This window comes from Ceratotherium simum, chromosome X, assembly GCF_057802395.1.
Source record: "Ceratotherium simum simum isolate JZ-2026a chromosome X, ASM5780239v1, whole genome shotgun sequence".
Taxonomy (NCBI): Eukaryota; Metazoa; Chordata; class Mammalia; order Perissodactyla; family Rhinocerotidae; genus Ceratotherium; species Ceratotherium simum.
Window position 1 is genome coordinate 61,979,935 of NC_141940.1, and position 18,170 is coordinate 61,998,104.

General features: G+C 32.9%; 1 protein-coding gene across 5 annotated transcripts in view; it reads left to right on the forward strand.

Moving 5' to 3' along the window:
- Positions 1–18,170, forward strand: part of RPS6KA6 (ribosomal protein S6 kinase A6) — a 180,485-nt gene that overhangs the window by 107,350 nt on the left and 54,965 nt on the right. For all 5 annotated transcript variants that reach the window (XM_087427031.1, XM_087427028.1, XM_087427030.1 and 2 more), the window contains exons 9-18: positions 2,014–2,156; positions 4,721–4,791; positions 5,032–5,120; positions 5,951–6,009; positions 7,701–7,803; positions 8,427–8,557; positions 9,005–9,127; positions 9,607–9,696; positions 11,124–11,282; positions 13,721–13,882. In XM_087427031.1, coding sequence (XP_087283157.1) covers positions 2,014–2,156; positions 4,721–4,791; positions 5,032–5,120; positions 5,951–6,009; positions 7,701–7,803; positions 8,427–8,557; positions 9,005–9,127; positions 9,607–9,696; positions 11,124–11,282; positions 13,721–13,882 — 1,130 coding nt within the window. The remainder of the gene's footprint in view (positions 1–2,013; positions 2,157–4,720; positions 4,792–5,031; positions 5,121–5,950; positions 6,010–7,700; positions 7,804–8,426; positions 8,558–9,004; positions 9,128–9,606; positions 9,697–11,123; positions 11,283–13,720; positions 13,883–18,170) is intronic.

Sequence of the window (18,170 nt, forward strand, 5' to 3'; positions counted from 1 at the left end):
GATTTTCTTCTATATTTCTTTTGGAATAATACAGTTTTAGGTTTTACATATAGTTCATTTTGAGTTAATGTTTGTTTATGGTATGAGAATGGATTTTTGTATGTCAGTATCCTATTGTTCTGGCACCATTTGTTGAAAAGACTGACCTTTCTCCATGGAATTGCTTTTACGCCTTTGTCAGAAATCAGTTTACAATATATAGCCAGTTCTGTTACTGCGACACATGTGATCTTAAAAATCACTGCACCATGCATAATTGCATAATAGAAAGCACGCAACTTATGGGGAAAATGGGGTTAGGGGCTTAACACTAAAGTATGTAACCAGTGTGACACATTAAAGAAAGATAAGAAGCTGATTAAAATGATAGTATTGTGTTACATGTTCTAAATGGTTAGGAATATATAAATACTACAAAAAATATGGTACTTTACCTTGAAAAAAATCCTGAAATTTGCTTGTAGAATTGGTGTCAGAAAGGTTGAAGTTTGTAAGTTATTGTGAAGTAGAGGAAGATAGATTATCTGGAATGGAGAGGAAAGTTTTAACACTACAGGTGGACCGGAGTGGCTCATAACACACATGATGAGCTAAAATAGCTGGCAGATGTCTGAGGTGTGTGCATGTATGTATTTCTACTTGGTTCGGTTCAGCTAGGTGCAGTTTTCTAGTGTTTTACGTGGTGTTTCTTGCAGACAAAATTACACATGAACCAACCTGACTTCACGTTATGCTCAAATTGTTTCCTAATGTATCAATTGCATTGGAACAAATTTGCATTTTCAAAACAAGCCTTAGAGTAGAACTGACTGTATGTGTCAGTCTAGAACACAGTCCTGTTGCATTGATATATATATATGTCTAGCCTTTCTTCAATACCACACTGTCTTGTTTACTAACTTTACAGTAAGTATTGAAGTCAGGTAGTGTAAGTCCTTCAGTTTTTTTCTTATTCAAAATTGTTTGGGCTATTCTATTTTCTTTGTCTTTTTGTATAAATTTTAAATTCAGCTTGTTGATTTTTACAAAAGAAATCTTGCTAGGATTTTAGTTTCATTGAATCTTTATGACATCTTTAACAGAATTGAATCTCCCAAACCATGAACATAGTATATCTCTCCATTTACTTAGATCTACTTTGATTTCTTTCAGTGGTGTTTCTACTTTTCAGCATATAGGTCTTGCATATACTTTGTATATTTATACCCGTGGATTTCATGGGGGTTTTTGGTGGTATTATAACTGATCCTTTTTTTTTTTTTTTTTTTTTTTTGTGAGGAGATGAGCCCTATGCTAAGATCTGCCAATCCTCCTCTTTTTGCTGAGGAAGACTGGCCCTGGGCTAACATCCATGCCCATCTTCCTCCACTTTACATGGGACGCTGCCACAGCATGGCCTGCCAAGCAGTGCGTTGGTGCACGCCCGGGATCCGAACTGGCGAGCCCTGGGCCGCCACAGTGGAGCGTGTGCACTCAACCGCCTGTGCCACCGGGCCAGCCCCTATAAATGACACTTTTTAAATTTCAACTTCCAATTTTTCATTGTTAGTACATAGAAATAAGATTGATTTTTATATAATGATACCTTTAGCTCTTTGAAGGCTGTAACAAAAATGGAAGCTCACCGAAGACAAAGCAAAATTTCCTTTTTAAACATTTAAAAAAGTGTAAGTTACTATCACTTTTTTGTCTTAATCTATTTTAAAACTTAGATCACTATGACAGCCTCGATTTAATTGTTGTCCTCTTAAAATTCTTGAACAATATTCTAGTATAGTCATGAAAACATGTATTTTGAGGATGAGATTTAACTGAGCAATCTTTAAATGCTCTTACACTATCATTATGAAATGCAGGCTGCTTTCCGTTATTGGTCTCACAGGAGCTTTCTTAAGAGTAATCATAGGCCATTGGCGAATAGTTTTCAAGTTTAATACATAATTTTGTTTCCTTTGGTATTTTCTATTTTCTGAAAATCTTCAGATATATTTTTGTGTAACATTTTTATTATAGATTTTGGACTCAGCAAGGAATCAGTAGATCAAGAAAAGAAGGCTTACTCATTTTGTGGTACAGTGGAGTATATGGCACCTGAAGTAGTAAATAGGAGAGGTCATTCCCAGAGTGCTGATTGGTGGTCATATGGTGTACTTATGGTAAGTAGTGTTATTTTTTTAAGTTATGCCAATATAAAGTTAATATTATTTAGAATTTTAATTTAAATTTTGGGATGTGTCAGGTGAAAGGGTTCTGATAATTCATGATTATCATTAAAAAAACTTGTGATTGGCTAGCTGTTATGCAATAAGAATTAGAGTTTTGGTGTTCTGATTTCTCTTCAAGTTGCTAGCTGAAAAGGTAAATGGCAGCATTCTTTTACAAACTATTCAAATTTAAAACTTAGAAAAAGGCCTACCAGATTTTACATTTCACTATACTGTATTTAGCAGTTATACGGTGTTGTAATTAGGTATCATAGGATTTAGCATCTTACGTATACTGTCTTATTGTCAAATTGTTTCAAGCAAGTCCCTAGTAAGATTGTAAACCTCTTGAGGAGAGCAATCGTGTCTTACACTACTTTTCATCTCCCACAGTACCTAGCATATGGGCATACGGAGTAATTTGGTATAAAATTAAGCATAGAATTTGCAGCATTAAATAGAATGATAAGTGCATAGCTATTGAATCAAATACAATTTTCTTTTGAAGCCTGATAATCTATTTTGCCTATTTATCACTGAATGACACACTATATGACACATCATGATATTAAGTGACTATTATAAGCCTGGCATTTGGGGAGGGCAGAAAGGTGGGAACAGACTAAAAGTAGAAATTTGGCATTTTCTATGACCTAAGAAGGCATATAATCTGGTTGGGGAAACAATCGGAATAGCTAAATAAACTGTCCGGAAATAACTTAGGAATTCAGGCAAGAATTCATATAAGTTGGTATAGGAAAAGTGGAGGAGGTGGAACTTAAATTAAGCCCTGAAGTATGGATAAAATTTAAATAGCTGCATGTCAAGAAGGATAGCATTGTGATCATATTAGCAAAGACGTGGATAACCAGTTTGACTAGAATAGTGGTGGAGAATGAAGGTGAAGGTGGAGGAAATGAGGCTATAAGCCTGTAAGCATTTGCATGTAATTTTCTAGGTAGGAGGAAACTTGTCGATTCTTAAACAGGATGGTAATTAGAGAAGAAATGTATTTAAGAAGATTAGCCTTGGCAGCATTATATAAATGGATTGCAAATGGAGGAAACTAGAAATAGGGAGACCAACAAGGTCTCCTTACAAGACAGTTGTAAGATTGTAGAATAAAAAAGAGGAAATCTTAAAGACATTTCAAAGGAAGAAGTGGCTGACCTTAGTAGCAGATTAAATGTCACAGATGAAGGGAGAAGGGAAGGGTCAAAGATAAAGATACCTCTAAAACTTAAGAACTTTAGGGGATTGAAAGAATGGTAGGTCAATAGAAAAGAGATGGGGGAAGGACAGCTGGTTTTGGAAGTGAGGAAAGAATTTATTTTGAACATGGTTCAGAGGTTACTGTAAGTTAGTTGTTAACTCCTTGGTGGTAATAAGTTAGGAGAGGGCAGTGGAGAGAGTATCAGAATCATCTGGAGACCTTTTTTTGGAAAAAAACTACCCAGCCAGTCAACATATAGTTTATTTGAGAGGAAAGTGTGATTCCGATATACTGTCCTTCTCTTTTTGTCCTTGCCATTCCCACCTCTACTCCTCCAGTCCCTAGTGGAGAGCTATTTAGGTTTGCAGCTTGAGAGATATGATCCCCATACACCGTAATTTCCTTCTTCCTCTTTCATTTTCATTTTCTATGACTCCTACCCCTATCTCTTCAGTCTCCAGTTGAGAACCATAACTGTAGATTTGCTAGGGAAAAGTGTGTCATGAGAGAGCTTGAGGCTGCAACAGATTTTAGAGTCATCAGGGTATAGCAGAGAGTTGAATGGATAAGCTAAGGTTGTGAGTTCAGATAAATGAACAGAGGACTGAGGCCAAAGCCATTATTGAATCTAAGTTTAAGGTTTAAATATTAGGGATATAAAAACTGTTCTCTTTAATGAACTATAAAGATCTTCATTTTTAGACCTAGTCTTTTTTAATACCATTATTTAATGTTCCCGTTATCTGCATTGCGATTAAATCTCTTAGAGAAAATGTTTTCCTTATGCTGTGTACAACTGTCTCAATTTTTTTTTAAAAGATATTGGGGGGTGTGTGTGTAGCTTCTCCTTTTTGGTTCCTGTTTTTAGAGGAGTGAGGGAAATGAGAATGGTTAAATCTTTCTTGAGTATGTATGAATTTGAAATGGTTCAGTGATTATTTTTTAATTTCCTTTCATTGTTAAATGTTTGCTTTAAAAGCATATCTTTGTTTTAAAAGAAAATGCCTTGTGTCTATTTCCAAATTGGTTTGGTTTTAGGAACTTAGCCAAATTAGACAGGACTGAAAAAAATTGGTTGGTTTCATTTGCTACAGGTCACTTATCTGGGCTATATCTAGTGGGGTACCAGAAGTGTATTTCCTTAAGTGACCTAGTTTTCTGGTCCTATTTTGACCTACTGTCATGTATATCCTGCATGATTTGATGATCATGTATTACAAGTCTCAATTTTTTTTCCTAAGACTTTCATTGTATATTCTAAGTTGTACTCAACTGACTGTGTGTTGTTTTTTGTTTGTTTTAGTTTGAGATGCTTACTGGTACTCTGCCATTTCAAGGTAAAGACAGAAATGAGACCATGAATATGATATTAAAGTAAGTGTCAACACTGTGTTTTTGTTTTGGGAAAAATTCCTTGCTTTCAGTTTTGGGAAACTTGTTGTGGTTTTAAATTGACACAAAAGAACATTTTTCACACTGTGTTGTTCCCTTCTCCTACCATACAGTGGACGTTATTTGCTGTTGTGAAAGCATTCTTTAAAATTCCTTTTGAGATTTGTCAATTTAGAAGTATTGCTAGATTTGAATGAAATTTTCTAAAATCCTCTTTTCCAGAGCAAAACTTGGAATGCCTCAGTTTCTTAGTGCTGAAGCACAAAGTCTTCTAAGGATGTTATTCAAAAGGAATCCAGCAAATAGATTAGGTATTGTTTATTTTCTTAGCTTTCATAACAATATACTGCATGCTTTGAGAGGATAATTATAACTTTATGTTTTATGGCTTAAGTTCATATACTGCTGCTATGTATTTATACCTAGAACTTTGCATTTTGTATATGCAAAGATTCCAGTAAACTGTTAGGTCCATGATTAAAAACTGGAGTAGTCTAGTTATGCAAAACTTCTAATATATATCATTATGTATATCATATGGATCACCTCTTTTGAAATAATTTACGGAATTCTCCCTTGTATAGGTAATTCTTTTATCTCCAAATATCTATTATCTTTTATCTCCAAATATCTATCTGAAGATAATTATTTTGTCCCTTCCAGTATTCTTCAAGGTAAATATTATGTTTCCGTAACTGCTCATTATTTGACTGCTTTCTGATAGCCTTTCCCTAGATCCAGATGTAATCCTGTTATCCTATTTGTGTCCTTGTGTTAAAATTTCAATGTCACTTTATTCCATTGTACTTTTTAATTTGGCAAGTAGATATGAGGTCATAAGTTGAATTATGAAGAAAAGAGAATGTACTTAAATTTTAATATGTTCAACATGATTTTGATTTGATTCAGAAGATATTTCAGTATTTCATGATACTCCATGTGCTTCAATATGAATATCAGTTATTTTTTATCATATTAAATTGAAAGGACCAATTAATAAAATACCAGATAAGAAAGCATAAACTTTTCACTGCAAGGAATCTTTGAAATGTGTGTACTCCTGTTTATAGATAGCAGCTTGGAAACCAGGTAGAAAGATTAAAAACTCATATCAGTAAAAAAATTCTTTCCATTTTTATAGGTTCAGAAGGAGTTGAGGAAATCAAAAGACATCTTTTTTTTGCAAATATTGACTGGAATGTAAGTTCAGTAGAAAGTTTGTTACTGAGTAACTTTGATATGAGCAAAAACTGAAGAGTAAATGGTAATATATGGACTTTACTGATAAACTTAATCCATTTGTTTTATATTTAGTATGAGATGTTTATTTACAGGTGTAGACTATCATGGCAATTACCTTGAACCAGCAGATGTGTGGATAATATTTAGTAAATCTTTGCTTCTCCTTTGTTTTACTTTAAGTATGGTTAATAGTCTCCCCTATTGTAGGTTGGAGAATGTGAAGGCAGAAGGAAAAGGGAAAGAGGATGAGTGACAGGGCATATTCTTATAGAAAATGAATTCTAAAGAATCTAAGATGTTATTTAATTTCAAATGGTTCTTTGTCATATATTAGAAGAAATTAAATTTGTTAAGAAGTGAATATCTTTGTATTGGTATTTCACTAAATTTTGAGAGGACATGAAAACAGAAACATTGTGAAATTCTGCTGTTATGTATAGAATTTTAAGTTGCAACTCCCAGACTAATAAGCTTTTCTTAGAAAAGCTAACTTTTTGTTGTTTGTTTTATAATACAGTTTTATGTATTTTATGTACTATTAATCATCATAAGTAAGCATTTTTGATTGTCTAGTTCTGGCATTGGTACTGAAAATTTTTTCAAAAGAGAAAGTGTCTTTTTCGATTTCTAGGGCAGGAGTAGAGAGCCACTATTCACTGACCAAATCAACATTTCACCTGGCTTGTATAACAAGTTTCAAAGGCAGTATTTTGATTTATTTTTATAATTGTAAAACTGCAACATAATATAAGCCATTAGTATTAAATATCCTAAAAGACCACTCAGTGGACATGCTACATGGGAGTCTGCCCTTTGGCATATATGTGTGCATCCTTCTATTGGTGTCCTTTTATCTCCTTGTCATTTTTTTCTAAAACTTCTCTACTCTTCCTTTCTCCTTAACTAGACAAACTGGAAGGCTTTTTTTCTATCATTCTTATATTTAAACAGTTAATATTCATTGCTCTTAATTTAAATAACAAGAGTAAAATGTTCACATATTTAAATAAATGAAAATTACTTTAAAGTAATTCTCTATTAATTTTCCCCCACTATGGCACTGTGAGCTTTTAAAAAAGTAGATTTCCAAAAAAAGTAGATTTTCATATATTGTAAGATATTTTATGTCTTTAAAAAACATAATTTTTAGGAAGTTAGATTGTTAGACAAGATGAAATTTTTGAATTCCATAATAAGAGCCCTAAACAGTACATTTAATGCATATTTTTATGTGAAAAGTAAATATTTTAGGTGAAATATGTACTTCTTTAAGATAGTCTAATTATTAATTTTGAAGTTCCTGAATGTGATTAGTTATTTCTACATGGTAACATTGTGATATATTCTCTATGGTTATTTTACCAGTGAGAATTCAAGACTGTTTTTGATATCCAAAGCTGAATATTCTTATTCCTTGTGAATGCAACCTGTAGCATCACTGCTATGTTCCCACGTCTCATTTGATTCTGTACATTATCTCTGAAATTTTTAGAATTTGGTTAATAGGTCTGAAGCCTGTTGAAATTTCATTTTTGAAATTGTGAGTCTTCTGATAAGGACTAGTGAATACTATGTTCTGCTTTCCCTTACAAAGTATAATAATTTTAAAGTGTTAATATGTTTTTGTGTTATCCTATTGTGTCTTCTAGAAATTATATAAAAGAGAAGTTCAACCTCCTTTCAAACCTGCGTCTGGAAAACCAGATGATACTTTTTGTTTTGATCCTGAATATACTGCAAAAACTCCTAAAGGTGATGCATGTTTATGTGTAGCATCAGGGCTTTTATTTTATTAGATGGTTAAAATAAACTAATTTCTTAGGTAAAAACTAAAAGAATTGTAAGTGTGCATAGGATTGGTTTGCCCTTTATAGAAGTGTAGATCCTGTATACAGCATTGCTTGGATACCTTTCAAGTAGAGGCTTTAAATGGGAAATATTTATCAGGGAAGCTGGGACTAGAGCAAAGGGTACAAGTTTTTTTTCTCTTCTTTTAAAGTCCTTTGACATTGCTAATGCATTAGAGAGTAGGGGGTAGGAGGTAAGACAGAGATATATCACTCTGACTCTTATGGTTTAGTATTTAATGAGGTTTACTTTTAGTGGCATCTGTTTCATACATTCGTTCAACAAATATTGAATACTTAGTATGTAGTAAGCAGTGAGGATGCAGCAATGAATAGGATGAAAATTCCAACCCACATGGTGCTTGTGTACTAGTGTTGGGAGACAGATAATATACAATAAATCAAATACATAATATAGTATGTCTGAGGGTAACATTTAATGGTTTCCTTTGTTTTCAAAGAAATGCTGACATTTTATATCATAGAATTCTGTGTAGTTCTAATTAAATACGATTATTTGGACATTAGATTCTCCTGGTTTGCCAGCCAGTGCTAATGCTCATCAGCTCTTCAAAGGATTCAGCTTTGTTGCAACTTCTATTGCAGAAGAATATAAAATCACTCCTATTACGAGTGCAAATGTATTACCAATCATTCAGGTAAATTCCACTTAATCTGATTATTCAGTTTAGGCATAATTATTTCTTTCAGTTATTGCTAATGGATTTACAATAATTTTTAAGTGATTTTGAACTTCTTCATTTATCTCTGTATAATAATGAATTAAAGTTGTCCCCATATGTTTTGGAAAAAAGCAGACTGTAGTAACCTTTGATTATATTTATGTAATCTCTTTTGGCAAGAAAATGTCATGGTGATGTATAAGCTAGTTGATTTATTGTATTGGCTTTGGGGGATCAAGAAAGCCTGCAGTTTAGGATCATCTCAGTCTGCTTAAGCCATCTATAAATATTGATAAAACTTCTCTAGAATGAGTTATTCTTGATTTTTTTAAAGATTCAAGATGGATGTATATTTAAGAGAGAACATAAAACATGTGGAAATATTTCATTCTTCTTAGTATTTTACTTTTTTGAAAAAAACAGATAAATGGAAATGCTACACAATTTGGTGACGTTTATGAATTGAAAGAGGATATTGGTATTGGCTCCTATTCTGTTTGCAAGCGGTGCATACATATAGCTACCAACATGGAATTTGCAGTGAAGGTATCGTCTCTGAGCCTAACTTTTTTGTTTGTTTTATATATGTAAGTTAAATTATAGGTTAACTACACACATTTTTCAGTGGAGCAAGTGGAGATAGCAAGAATAAGATGGTGAAAAAGAACTCTTAAGACTTAATATTTTCATTTTGAATTTATTTTCAAGACTTTATTTTGGAGGAATAGTGTATTTCATGAATGTCTTGCTTTTGAATGTTTTATTTTAATGTAGTATGTTAAGATTGAGCAATTGTGACAATTACTATCACATTTGGATCACATTATCAGTATATTTTCAGTTAAATGAAATATAATGTTAAAGTGCTCTTCTTTCTATGTTGTTAAGTTTCAGTTATAGGAAATTTTTAAATGTTGAAATAATATGAGACAAGCATCACTCTTGAGTTTTAAGTATATTGATTCATTCATTTTTAGACAAAATAATTTGTTTTCCTTTGAGATTTTTATTGTCTTATTTCTTAGATCATTGACAAAAGTAAGAGAGACCCCTCAGAAGAAATTGAAATTTTGATGCGCTATGGACAACACCCCAATATTATCACTTTAAAGGATGTGGGTATTTAAAATCTATGTATCAGCTATGCTAGTGAGTCATGACTTGGCATTTTATTTTCTTATTGAAACTTTTCATGTCTATGGTGTATTTACTTTCATGCCACAAAATCTCAAGACTCTTAAATTTGCCACTTCAATTCTTTATTTTTTCCCCGGGATTCTATACTCCTACACTTCTTAGAGAACATCAAAAAGGAACTATGATGGTTGGTAAATGAAAGTGTGCTGATTACTTGAATATATTTTGGCTGGTTAACTAGTTAACATTATAACCAGCACCATTTATTTTTCTGTAGTACTATAAATATAGAAGATATAGGACATTGGGAATTTTCCAAATTCTAGGAGATTTTACTTTGATTGTATAGCAGTAGGCTGTAGCATTATGGATTGTTTCTTGAGTGAAATGGCATGTCTATAGTTTTGTAATATGAACATGTAACTCATATTAATAGATGTTACTGAATGCTGACTCTTCACATAAGAAAATAACGCTACATGGGCCGGCCCCGTGGCTTAGCGGTTAAGCGCGCACGCTCTGCTACTGGTGGCCTGGGTTTGGATCCCAGGCGCACACTGACGCACCACTTCTCTGGTCATGCTGAGGCCGCGTCCCACATACAGCAACTAGAAGGATGTGCAACTATGACATACAACTATCTACTGGGGCTTTGGGGAAAAAAAAGGAGGAGGATTGGCAATAGATGTTAGCTCAGAGCTGGTCTTCCTCAGCAAAAAAGAGGAGGATTAGCATGGATGTTAGCTCAGGGCTGATCTTCCTCACACACACAGAAAAAGAAAATAATGCTCTTTTCTCTGTAGAGAAGACAGATAAATAAGCCATCACCTTGATCAGTTTGTTTCAGATAATATGCATTTTGATTCATAATCTTTAAACAGTAGTTTATATATATGTGTGTATATATATCTTTCTCACATGCCATGAGTGAAAGAGTATATATTTTTATCTTATTTATTCTCTCATAATAGCATTTGAATTCAACAGATATTTAGGACACCATGTCAGATAATGGACTGTGGGGAGGATATTAAAAAACAAATAATATATTTACTGCCAGAAGGAAGCTTACTATTAGTAGGGAAGAGAAGTGGCTATAATACAGTAAAAAATGAGATAGATGCCGTTTGAGAGGTACAGAGTTCTGTTTTTCCATTTATATCTTTGACAAAGTGTAACGTACAACTTCAAACATTAAAATTATATGTTTAACATGATCTCACAGGACTGTGTAACAGGTTGTTTATCCAGTTTAATCTTCATTGCAGCCTATATTATATTAATAGTAAAGGAATAATGTCTTTTTTAACACTAGAGGTTTACTAAAAAAGCAAAGTAAATAAATTTAAGCATTTCAGAATTATAATTATAAATAATAACATTTTTAAAATATGTTCTCTTTTAGGTTTATGATGATGGTAGATATGTTTACCTTGTTACGGATTTGATGAAAGGAGGAGAGCTACTTGACCGTATTCTCAAGCAAAAATGTTTCTCAGAACGAGAAGCTAGTGATGTACTATTCATAATAACCAAGACAGTTGACTATCTTCATTGTCAAGGAGTAAGCTGTAGTTATATTCTTTCCTTCAATTCTGGGACTTTTATCTTCGTAAAATTATGTATAGGACATGCCACCTAAAATGAATTACTTTTTCTATCACATATATTTTTATAGAGAATATCCTAATAAAACTCATAATGTAGTGAAGTTTATAGATTTAGGAAATTGGGTGATGCTTTATTAATTCTCTTCACTCTGCCTGTTGGCCCTGATTTAATAGCATATTAGTTTTAAAAATGATTTGAATTATATAAATGTATCTAACCTTGACTTTGAAATAATTAAACCTAATCAAACTTAAAAGTGAAGCAAGGACATGTTGTGACTATTATTCAAATTATACTATATCTAACATATAAAGTTCAAGCAGTAAGAGAAGTGTACATCTTGACCCTTGCCAACCTCTCTCCCAAATATAGTAAGAAATTTGGATTCTAAGTATTTAAAGTATTAATATATTAAAATTGGTAATGTAGGGGCAGGCCTGTTATTTGGCTTCCTGTCTCTTTATAAAGAAATCAAACGAATTAAGTTATCAACAAAAGGTCAATATTTATTATATATAGCTATACAAGGAAATAAAGTCTCAATTTAAAAATTTAAATTTGAATCAGTTGTAGTAGTGGATATGTGCCCAGTTAAGTATAAACAGTAAAATAATGGATAATTCAGAATTGGCACAGTGAAAATTCTACATGGAATCCTTTTATAATTAAGAAAAATAAGCTAGTACTCTGTGTGTGGTTTAATAGAATACATTTTCAATATTTTGAACGATAAACTGTATAATGCTAAAGGAGTAGTTCTGTTATAATTTAATTCCTTGATTATCTTTGTCAACACTCTCTAAAGGCCAGCCAGAATTTTTGAGAAGAGGAAAATGATAAGCAGCTTTTCTTTAGTGTATTATTTTAGAAACCTTCAGGTTCTTACATCAATTAAATAAATTAATGACAGACATGTATTGATCATTTCTACATGCCAGGCATTGTAAAAGGTGTTGCAGATTGAAACATGAGTAAGACTTGGTCCTTGTCTTGAAAGAGCTTTCAGTGTGGCAACTGCTGATTAAAGATAGGACTAGATTAAACGAAGTAGATAGTATCAGTAGGAAATCATCATATAGAGAATTTTAGAATATTTTCCATTTCTAGCATTTCAGTTGGCTCTTATTCATTGTTTCTTTTTCTGCTGCGAGTTTCATTCATTGAAAGCACGTTTTGTTTTACTTCATTCAGGATAGTTATAAGAGCCACTTTATTTTTAAAACTTTTTATATTTATTTAGTCTTGTGAATTTTGAATAATACATTTTTGTTGAGGTATGATTGACATATTACATTGTGTAAGTTTAAGGTGTACAAAATGTTGATTTGATACATTTATATGTTGCGATACGATTACCACCATAGCATTAGCTATCACCTCCATCATGTTACATATAATAATAGCCACTTTAGAATCCTTGTCTGTTAGGTCCAACGTGGTTCATCTTAGAGTCGGAGTTGATTGATTTTTCTTTTTTCTTAAAACTGTGTTCCATTTTCTTGGTTCTTTGTATATCAGATAATTTTGGATTTTATACTGCGCATTTGAATATTAAGTTATGGAGATTTTTTTTGTATTCTGTTATTTTTCTCCACTGATTATTATTGTTTTGTTTTTTTTTTTTTGTTTTAGTGGATAATTTTCTTGGCAGGGTTTGCACTGAAAACTCTGCTTTTTGGGCAACAGCTCTGGTCTCTGTTTATATCTTTTGTCTTTATATAAACTACTTTGAGCCTCTTCTATACATTTTTGGCACAGGGGTCAGTTCTGGCTCTTTCCCACACAGCATTCCTCCACTCAGCATTCATGGTTTCCCAGAATCTCTTTTCTGATCCTCCAGGCCAGAAAGGCTGTGGGCTTTTCCATGTGTCTCTTCACCACCACTGTGTGCCTTAAGGACTGCAATTAACCCTAGGCTAAAAGCCACAGATATGGGAAACTACTCATAAAGCTTCCTGTATTCCCTCCTTCATCTAAGTGTGTACTCCCCACCAGAGTCTGTCTGCTTCTGTTCACTCTCTAGTACCTCAGGTAGTTGATATTATGTTCAGATTTTATAGTTTTTGCTGTGGAGAGGGGTGTGAGGAGTAGGGTCTTACTCCGTGATATCCAGAAGTGGAACTGAGAATTGAGTTTTGATACTTTGAGTTTGGAAGTGGTTAACAAAACTGGTGGCTTGAGTAGAAACTGGATCATCTATCTGATAGAGATAATTTCCCCTGTGTACTTCAGACTCTTAAGGCTATTAAGGTTGGAGAAAGTGTCATTTTCAAAATTTTATGATTGAGAAAGTTCATTTTCCTGGAAATATATTAACTTAAAATGTTTTATTTTCACAGATATTTAGTTAGCTAAAGAAATGTAATGCTTTTTTTTTCTTTTATAATCAAGGTTGTTCATCGTGATCTTAAACCTAGTAATATTTTGTACATGGATGAATCAGCCAATGCAGACTCCATTAGGATCTGTGATTTTGGGTTTGCAAAACAACTTCGAGGAGAAAATGGACTTCTCTTAACTCCATGCTACACTGCAAACTTTGTAGCACCTGAGGTATTCTTTAAAACTTCCAGTATTTGCCTTCATTCTTTTCCTTTAGTTGAATGTATATGATGTCATGTATGTGTTATGGTAGGTAGGTAAAAGCTGAATTATCTTGTCCTTTCCCAACTATAAAGCTCTTTATATCAGAGAATTCTGATAACCCCTAATGTAAATATTCAGACTTGTAACTAGCATCTGAAACCAACCTGAATGTAGTGATCAGATTATTCTATTCTGTTGGGTTATGTACTAGTTTCAGAATCATACCTTTTTAGAGCTGAGAGGGAGAGTAAGATAACCCCACCTTCAACATATTAAATATTCTAAATGGAGAAACTCAGGCTCAAAGTACTTAATTAACTTTCTCAGGATCCAGCATTCACTTAGTAACAAAGTCAGGATAGATTTTTAGATATTTTGGTTTGTGCCAAACATGAGGTAGTTTATATTTTTTAGCATTGCACATAACGTATAAGGGCAGTGCCATCCCTGATTGTGTTTAAGATCTAATTCCTGGAGAAAACAGCTTCACAGGGGTTTTTATAAGGAATGGGGTTTTTCTTGACAAATATCATTCATACATAGATCTTAGAGGGAAGAGTCAGGAAAGGTGAGACTGGGGAGGTTAAGGGGTCCAAGTTTCACATTTGGCAAGCTCCAACAGACAGTCCTGATGATAGGGATGGGAGCTTTGACAGTAGGAACTCCCACAGCAGTGAAAGTATGGTTGATAAAAAATGAATCAGGGGTGGTCTTGGCCATATAGATTCTTTGTAAGCTTTGTTTGTAAGTCAGGAACTGTTATTATATGTTATAAATAATGCTAACCTGTATGAATTATCATATGTTCAGTATAAATCAAAATACACACAAGTCCTCAGGTTTGAAAAATTGAATTTTCCAAGTCAGGAAAGAAGAGTAAAATAATTTGAGGATGAATTCCTATCTCATGTGCATGTTTTCTGATTTTATTTTTATATCAAATACTAGCTCTTTCAGGATAATATTGCACATCAGATATAACATAAGCCAATTGTATTTAAACATCAACAAATATGTATTTTAATGTATCTATTAGAAAAATATTTCTAATAATGAAAATAGAAATGTAGAAAATAGAAAAATAACTTTCTAATAATGAAAAATTCCCATGTTAAAATTTATTAAATCTTCCTTTAAGATGTTGATGTTGAGGAAGAAGCATAACACCTACTTTACAGTAGTCCTATGATAAGAGATTTGCCCTATAAGAAATTAAGTACATATCCAGAGAATGTACTTTAATCTATATTTTAATTAAATTCATAGAATAATCAGTATACAAATTTTTATCACACTACAATATATAGATACAATATTTCCCAAAATAAAAATTGGAACGCATGCATGATCCCAGAAGGAGTTATTGTACTGCCCCCAGGTGTAAAAGATATAACTTAGACATAAAAAAAATTAGCCTTTCTAGGACATTTCAATGGTTTTATGGGATGGGAGGACAGAATATTTGAGACTAGGGCTCTTCTGTTAAATATAGGATATATAGTCGTAAATATTCAAACGTTTCTGCAGTAGACACGACGGAAGAGCATAGAATAACCATTTTAATGGCCGAATTCTTAATATTGACTTAATCTTGTGGACCTGGACCCTTGGTATGATGGAAACTTCTCACTGGAAAAGGGTTAGGAGTGAATGTGTCCAAAATGAACATCTCACAAACAGGCATTAAAGTGAAAAATATACAGTATATCTGTGTTTAGATTAATGGTTAGGTAAACATTTTTAAATGATCCACAGAGTAGAATACAGCCCATTGATGCTTTTTATTCTAACTGACTTCCGTTGTAGTAAGATACTCTCACCATTGTAATAGTGAAGATTTTCAAGTGGGCATGCAGAGACCACTTTTCTGTAACTACTGCCTAACTACCTTTGGCTAGTATTTGTATTTTTAAAATGCTTTGAAAAGTTTTATCAAGTGCTGAAGCCTCTGCTAGCAATCAATGAATATTTGTAAGTTGTTGTGAATGAAACAGAGGTTTTGCCTAAGACTTTTATCTAAAATTTCAGACCCTTTCAGAAATTAGTAATGAAGTAAGTATATGAAATGCATTACCTTTTAAACTAGAATCAGAAAGATTCAAGTATCCATGCAGATATTTGAATAAATAATAGCATTTATGGGGGTATAAGTTCATTATTTTATCACAGTCCATAAATAGTCCTTGTTTTCCAAGAGATAAACTAATTAGTACAATTTCAGCTTAATAAGGAAGGAATATTCATTCACTTTTTTGGTGTGCATCAGTTCGATCAGCCTCTTAAGGTTTACTTAATTACATGTGCTTTTCTACTATACTTATGTCACAAAAATTAATATATCTCCAAATATATTTCATTCTTTTATATCCATTATATTATTAGATCCATTATATTGGATCCATTATATTATTCAACTGATATTTAATGCCTTCTGAGGTCTAAGAATGATCCTGAATTAAAGGAACTTATAATAAATTGGATGGATCCTGTGCCTGCAGCTCTTTATAAAGTAATTGTGAAATTACCCTACTTTGCTCTGGCTCCGGGCTGTCGTATGTTTTGCTTCAAATATGAATTGATTTGAACTTTAGAGCAAAGGTAATGAGAATCTCTATCTATGTTACTTTTTGCTGATTTGGGAAGCCAAATGGGAGAAGCTAATGGCATTAACTACTTTAATTCTGACTTCTATCTTCTTTATGTTTCACTTGATGCAAGTAAGAAGGCATGAAACACACCTTCTGCACTGTACTCTTTCATTCATTCCACCACCTTGCCTTGTTTCTTTTATTGCTAGTTATTCTTAACTGTTATAGGGCATTGAGACCTGCTCTAGAACAAAAGACTGCCTCTTCTTTACCCATACAAAATGGGTTTAAGTGTGTGGTAAATCTAAAACAAGTTTTTCATGGTGGGTCCTGATTAGGTTAAGCGATGTGACACCTTCTGTGCCCTTCTTCTTATTAACTAGGAAAGATATGGGAGTATGAAATACCTATAGTTGACTCACGGATTAACCTTCACCTGTCCAGCTAGTTCCTGAGCAGTCCCTCAACCTTCACTGTGCTTTGGATTATCTGGAAAGCTTTAAAAATACTGTCCTAAAGGAACCAGGAAAAACATGGTGATGCCCAGAACTATAAGAGATGATGAGAAAAGGAAAGAGATGGGGGATAAAAACAGGAGAGGTTTGTGTTTTACTAGAGGGTGCCAACTTAGGTTTACTGTGATGTGAGTGGTTTAGCTGCACCTCATTATTTATTAGGGCTTTTGTAGTCCCTACTTGTGTTATTACATAAGCCAGTTACATAGGTGTTTTTATAACCTCTTCAACTTCTCAAGTTTGCACATATGTGTGTGCTTATAAATACACTTTGACTAGGAAGAAAACATCTTGAATTTTAAGTTAGTTAGGTACTCATTATTCATGTCTGGCAGTGGTCAAAGCCAAACATTAATATTTTTAGCCTTTTATAAATGAAATGTCCATGCTGGTGGTTATGCAATCCCCAGTGTTAATGCATTAATAATGTTTCTATTTTGTTTCTATGCCTAAAGGCTTTAGCAGTGGGCTTGTTTTTCTAAATGAAAAAAAAGGGCTCATTTCATCTCTCTGTTTTTGTAACAAACTATTTATTAACTTCATAGAGAAAATTCACATGAATATATAATAAATACATTATTTGATTTTTATTAATACTGGCCCCAAAAGAAAAAAACTACCTAAATTAGTATATGAAAAATTAATGAAACCATTCAGAATTTATCAAATGTGTATTTGTGATCCAGAAATATACTGATCTTTTCAAGACATGAGCTTTGTATGTAAAATATAAATTCATCTTGATTTCATAAGATCATATATTATCATCTCTTGTGTAGTAAGGAGGCAGTTATCATAGATACTAAGAGCACAGGCTCTAGAGTAAGAAGACCTACTCCACTACTTAACTAGTTTTGTGATATTGGGCAAATTACTTAACATTTGCCTCAGTTTCCGCGTCTTTGAAGTGGAAATAATAATATCTACCTCATAGAGGCAGTGTCAGGATTAAAAAACAGTACTGTGTGTAGTATATATTAAATTCTGTGTACGTATTAATCTTAAATTTTGATGTCGATGTCTGGTTTTCCTAAAAGGAGGAGTGAAAGCTCATTGAGATCAGGAATCATATCTTACTTACAAGGTTGTTTTTGTATGGCCCATGTTACTTAATCACCTTATTAATAGCCATTATTCAGTGCTTGCTAATTG